This window comes from Gossypium hirsutum, chromosome D04, assembly GCF_007990345.1.
Source record: "Gossypium hirsutum isolate 1008001.06 chromosome D04, Gossypium_hirsutum_v2.1, whole genome shotgun sequence".
Lineage (NCBI taxonomy): Eukaryota > Viridiplantae > Streptophyta > Magnoliopsida > Malvales > Malvaceae > Gossypium > Gossypium hirsutum.
Window position 1 is genome coordinate 51,143,864 of NC_053440.1, and position 6,288 is coordinate 51,150,151.

The 6,288-nt window shown below is 31.8% G+C and overlaps 1 protein-coding gene across 1 annotated transcript; it reads left to right on the forward strand.

Annotated features, from left to right (window-relative positions):
* The first annotated feature begins 2,765 nt into the window (after positions 1-2,765).
* LOC121215927 (probable protein S-acyltransferase 6) lies at positions 2,766-5,593 on the forward strand. Its single transcript, XM_041090817.1, has 6 exons — positions 2,766-3,054; positions 3,134-3,331; positions 3,417-3,599; positions 3,695-4,003; positions 4,487-4,720; positions 4,803-5,593. The coding sequence occupies exons 2-6, from the start codon at positions 3,227-3,229 to the stop codon at positions 5,244-5,246; spliced, it is 1,275 nt and encodes a 424-aa protein (XP_040946751.1). The 5' UTR covers positions 2,766-3,054; positions 3,134-3,226; the 3' UTR covers positions 5,247-5,593.
* The last annotated feature ends 695 nt before the right edge of the window (positions 5,594-6,288 follow it).

The following is a 6,288-nucleotide window of genomic DNA, read 5'->3' on the forward strand; positions in this document are numbered from 1 at the left end:
ATTCTACATAATTTTTCAATGCTGTTATTTTGCCTAAAAATAGTTAGAATTTATTTCTAAGTATAAATTTTATTTTCGAGAATAACAATTCTATCAATTTCTATAAGAGAGAGAGATTTACATTCCTATTGAAAGTAAGAAAATTATTTATGGTTCTGTGTTTGGTTCGAAATTGTTCGAACCTACACTCGAAGAAGTTTGTGGTACGAGAATAATGGAGAAGGCTGTTTGATTGAAAGTCGAGAACGTCAGGGATTCGTCTCTCTCAAAGTACATGTATATTTCAGAAAAAGTTTATTACTATAAATATCACAAACCAACTTAGCTTTTAAATTTTTATTTTTTCGTTATACAAAAAGACCGTTTTCGAATCGGAATTTTTTTCCAAAAGTAATCAATAAGCATTCTCACTATTAGCCAAGAAAAAAATTGAAGGAATTTAAATAATGCAGATACACCATACAAATATTAATTATATTACATCCTACAAAAGAATCTTATTATTTACAATATTTACAACATTACACCCATTGAATTCCAGTATTACTTTGAATCCTTTGTCATAGAGTTGACTAATACTAAGGAGGTTATGCTTATGACCATTGACATAAAACACATTTTCAATGATGGTGGAAGAATTTATACCTATGGAACCAATACTTCCAATTAATCATTTGAAGTTTTCACCAAATATAACTTCTCCTCCACTTTTTGGCATTAACTCCATGAATTAGCTTTTATCACTGGTCATGTGCTTGAGAATCCAGTAGCAAGGTACATGAATTTTTCTTTGAGTTGCTTGCCTTAAGCAATACTCTTCCTCCTATAAATACAAAGTTAGTTAAACTTTAGATTTTAGTACCCAAAGTTTCTTGACACTATTGAGAATGTAAGATTATTGGCTAATGTTAATCTTAAAATCCAAACAACATAATGTTATTTAGAAATATTACATTATCTAGGAATGTAAGATTCCTTGAATCAAATGCCCCTGATAGTATGAAGCATTTGTGATTATTGTGTTAATGGTAATCTCAATTCCTTAAAAAAAATACTATTTATAATATATATTTTAATAAATTTATTAAAAATAAAATTAATAATGAAAGTTTTTATAAAAATATTTAATTAAAATTTAATTATTTTGCTTTTGGTATTAAATTAAAATCAGGATTTGATTGAATCTCATATTCAAATTTTTTGAGTTTAATTCTTTTTCAATTTGATTTTTTCAAATTCAATTTTTTTACCAAGTCATATTTAAATGAATTCAACGTGGCCTTTGAAATTGGATCAATCATGCCACCAATTCTTGATGTGGTTAGTTTGATTGATCAAGTTTCAATTAAATAAATTATTAAAAAATAATAAATAAAAAAATGAAAAATTATAAAACTCGATTCAGTCATTGGTTTAATCTTTTTTTATCCTAATTCAATTTGTTTATATTGGTTCACAAATTAACAAGTTCTCTCCCTTATTTCGAACGAATGTATTGACTAATACCCAATTTGATCGATTTGATCGGCTTCCGCTCAGTTTCAACAACTATGGAATTTAAGTATAAAGTTTTTAGAATGGTTAAAGTACCTAGGAGGTCTCTATATTCTAGGGACTGGATCAAATTAGTCCCTCTATTATTAAATTGATTTATTTAATCCCTATGCTATTAAAAAGAATCAAATAAATTCAAATTGCAATAGAGTTAACATTTACAATATAAAAAATATCTTGAAAAATATTGTTTTCAATTGCAGTTCAATTCCAAATAAAAGATTCTATTTATAGAACCATAAAAACTTAAAAAAATATTAATTTTGTTAAACGGTAAATGGTATTTTTTTAGGAAGTAATGTTAACTCTATTCCAATTTTGTCTTATTTGATTCTTTTTAATAATATAAGGATTAAATTGATCCATTTAATAGTATAGGGACTAGTTTGATTAGGTCCCTATAATAGAGGGACCTATCAGGTAAATTCACCTTTTTAGAAATTGGGTTCATTTGGCACTCCAACGAAGGGCAAGTTATTCATTGCTTAAAAAAAACACTTCTGACTCTAAAAGCATTTTTGAAAGAAAAGCTGTGAAGAAAAAGCTGAAATTTTTAACTTTTTAAAAGTGCTTTTAAAAAGCATTTCTGAAAGGAGCTGAAAAGGAGAAGCTAAATGTTTTAACTTTTCCTCTCCCAAAAGCACTTTAGGTGCTTAATTATTTTTTCACCCCTTCAATAACATAGTATTTTCTTTTTTTTCTTGGTGCTTAATTACAAATGTGTTAAAATCATTAATTACAAATAAAAAAATATTTTTAAAAAATACTAATTACAAATATTTAATGATTATATTTAAATATTTAAAATATAATTTATAAATTCTAATTAAATTTTATAAATAATTAATATTTATTGCTTAAAAATATTTAAAATTTATATTTCATATATTAAAATATTAACAATAAGTTATAATAAATTTTTTATATTCTTACTAAACTATAATAATATTAACTAATTTAAATATTATTTAAATGCATATTTGTTACTTGATAATAACATGTTTAAAATGAACATTTTATTTTTCAAAAGTACTTTTTGACAGTAATATTAAACACTCAAATTTTAAACTAAATTTTTCAAAAATACTTCTCAAAATCATTTTTCCACTTCAGTTAAAAAAAATGAAGAACTGGTCTGAAGAGTCGAAGACCACATGGTGGTATAGAGTCTTCCATTATTTAAAATAAATAATAATAATAAAAGGAAAAAAGAGAAAAGAAAAAGGAGTGCAACAAAAAGTCGTCAAAATCGACGATCCGACTCGTCTGGCGAAAAATCGCCATGCGAGCGAAATGTGCAATCCCATTCTCTCCCTGTCTATCTGTCTGTGTAACCATCTTTGCTGGCCTTTTTTCCCAACTTTTTTGGCTTTGAGCTTTTTGGAGAGAGATTCTAATCTCCCCTGCTCTGCTCCGACACCGATCTTTTGGCCATTTTACCCTTTCCCCTGCTACTCTGGACACTTTCTCTCTTCCTCTTTCCTTTCCCTTTTTTTCCAGGTATTTTTTTTAAAAGAACTCTTTTATCTTTCTCCGAAAAGAATGTATAATAATGTGGAAAATTGTTATTGGCTTGCAGAGTTGCCGAGGGACAAATGTTATAGCAGTAAAAGGCATAGGTAGATAGATAGATAAACTATTATAGATAGAGATCAGGTTCTGGTTTCAAGAAATGTACAGAGCTCCATTCCCGGCTCAGCTCTCTGTTTCCGACCGCCGTGTCATCGACAACAATGCCACTGACGTTCGAGTCTATCAAGTTTGGAAAGGAAGCAATGTAATTTACTACTTTCCCCATTTCTTTTTCGTACTTTTAATATTTGTTCTTGCACTTAAAACAATTTAATAATCTTTCTCCCCAGAAATTTTTCCTTGGAGGTAGAGTGATATTCGGTCCCGATGTAAGGTCAATCTTCCTTACGATATCTCTGATTGTGATCCCGGTCTTATTATTTTGCGCTTTCGTTTCTCGAAGAATCATTTACGCATTTGACAACCATCTTGGCAAACTCATTATATTTATTCTAATTCTCCTAACCGTATATGTAAGTTCTCCTCTTCCATAAAACCAATCAAATCTCTATTCGCTTTCTGGGTTTGTTCTGTAATTAACATTGTTTTGGGTGTGAAACTAGTTCAGGATCTTATTCTCCTGCTCCTCACTTCCGGGAGAGATCCTGGCATTATTCCACGAAACTCCCATCCTCCAGAACTGGAGGAAGATGGTTCCACTATGTCTACGGATTGGCTAGGGAGTCAGAGTAGTGCTGGTGTTCCTAATTTACCACCTACCAAAGATGTTGTGGTTAATGGGGTGATTGTCAAGGTTAAATACTGCCAAACTTGCATGCTATACCGTCCACCGCGTTGCTCTCATTGCTCTATATGCAATAATTGCGTTGAGCGTTTCGATCACCATTGCCCCTGGGTAGGGCAGTGTATTGGGAAGGTATGTTATGCTTCTGTTTTAATTTTTCAGTTCATGAAAAATGTGGGTTAATTTAATCATTGTTGAACCAAATAGAAATGATGCTTTGTGATTGAATATGATGCTTATAGTACTTCACAGTTCAACTTTATAAGAATCAATCTAAGAGGAAGGATTTAAGATATGTTTCTCTATTTATTTATTTATTTATTTTGTATAAGAGAAGGGGTAGAGTCCTTCAAATGGAGTCTACAGATTGAATTATTGAATGTCTACAATACTATTGTCATTGTGAAGTGAGATCTTGGTCCTTTAAATTGAAAACATTGCCCTATGGCTTGCCTAGACTATAAAAGTGTCCTGCTTCTCTGATTCATCTTACTTTTTTACCTGTAACTATGACATAGATCTGATTATTAGGTGATTTCTCATGTGCTTTGTTGGATTTCATTGTGGGAACTTTTTAATCCTCAAGGGTTGACATGTAAAATTGTTTCTTGACAGAGAAATTATAGATTCTTCTTCATGTTCGTGTCTTCGACAACCGTACTATGCCTGTACGTTTTTGTCTTTAGCTGGGTAACCATTAAGAAAATAATGGCTGAATACGATTGTAATCTCTGGAGTGCATTCTTGAAGTCCCCTGTTTCAGGGATTCTTATACTATATACATTTATGACTGCCTGGTTTGTTGGAGGCCTCACCGTGTTTCACCTCTATTTGATTTGTACCAACCAGGTTGTGATCCCTTCTTTTCCTTCATTTCTTCCATTATTGTCTGTCCTCTTTCTCTGTCTTTGCTTATTTTATGTTTTTGCAGACAACATATGAGAATTTTCGGTATCGTTATGATTCAAAAAGGAATCCTTATAACCGTGGTTGTGTTCGCAACGTTTGTGAGATATTCTTGTCCAAAATTCCCAAGTCTAAAAGTAACTTCAGGGCAATGGTCAGGGTGGACTCATCTTCTCTCTTTGGTAGCACAATGTCATTGGCACGACCCATGAGCCCAAATATACGGAAAAAAAGCTTTGACATTGAGACAGGAAAGCGGCAAGCTGTTGTTGCTGAGGATTTTGAAGATATACACAGCCAGATTGATAGCGTTGGTGGATTGGAAAGATGTGGAACACAACCAAGGCACATAATCCAGTGTGAAAATTCCAATTGGGAGATCTCACCCAATATAAGTGTGATGTCTGCTGAGTTTGCAATGGAACAAGGTTTCAAGGATAGGGAGAAAGTTTGTAAAAAAGGCCACTAAAGTTGGTTTCACCTAAATTATAGTCAGAAAAGCATATTAACAAACTTAGAAGTACTTGAAATTTGCCAATCCAATTGGTTGAAATTGGCAACTGAACAATGTCACTAAGATAGTAATCATCAGGATGTTATTTTTTAGGCTTTTATTTGTCTTTGCAAGGAAGGAAGGTTCTGGTCTTGGTTAAGGTATGCAGGGTTCTTGTGATAAATCTTATTGCTTTGATAGTTGCTTGGGGTAAGTTTTGTGCTATAATGTGTTGGTTTGTGAGGAAATGAGTGGGTGTTTGTAATTGATTTGATATGTATGTGAAGGATAAATTAAATCATCAATGGTAGAAAGGTTTCATATACTGTAGAAACACCTTGGGTCCTTTTCCTACTTTTCGTCGACATTTTTGGGCAAAACTTGCTTAAACTCTCATGGTGTTGATGCCAGTATTTGGTTCCTGAGTTTCCTGAAACCGAGTTTAATTGAAGGCAAGTTTATGTCGTCTCCTATGGAGTTGATGGTTCTAATGTCTTTGAGCTTGTGGTAGGAATTTGAATTTGGTTAGGCTTTTTAACTTGTCACTAGAATACATAAGAACGGTTCATCTTTAGAGAGCAGAAAGTCGTATAATCGAGGGGTCTTGAAAATATGGTCAAAAGGAAGCAGAAGCTTGTAGCTTCTTTAGGAGATGAGATCTCCATGATGTCCATAAGATCCCCAAAGATAGTTTTCCCGTGAGTAATAAGATGTGAAAAGTGGGATAGAGTCCTTTGTCCTTATCCCTTAAATATATATATGGATAAACTACACCCATGGTCACTTTTGTTTACCTTAGGTTATATTTTAGTCACTTATGTTTGAAATGTTACGTTTTTGTCACTTATGTTATCGTGTTGTAACATTTTAGTCATTGAGCTATTAATTGTCGCTAACCGTGTAACGGTAAGTTGACGTGGCACGTTAAATCATCATTTTAAACAAAAATTTTAGGGTAAATTATACAATCGAAACTCATATTTTTTCATTTTGAGCAATTTAATTTTTTTTATGTTCA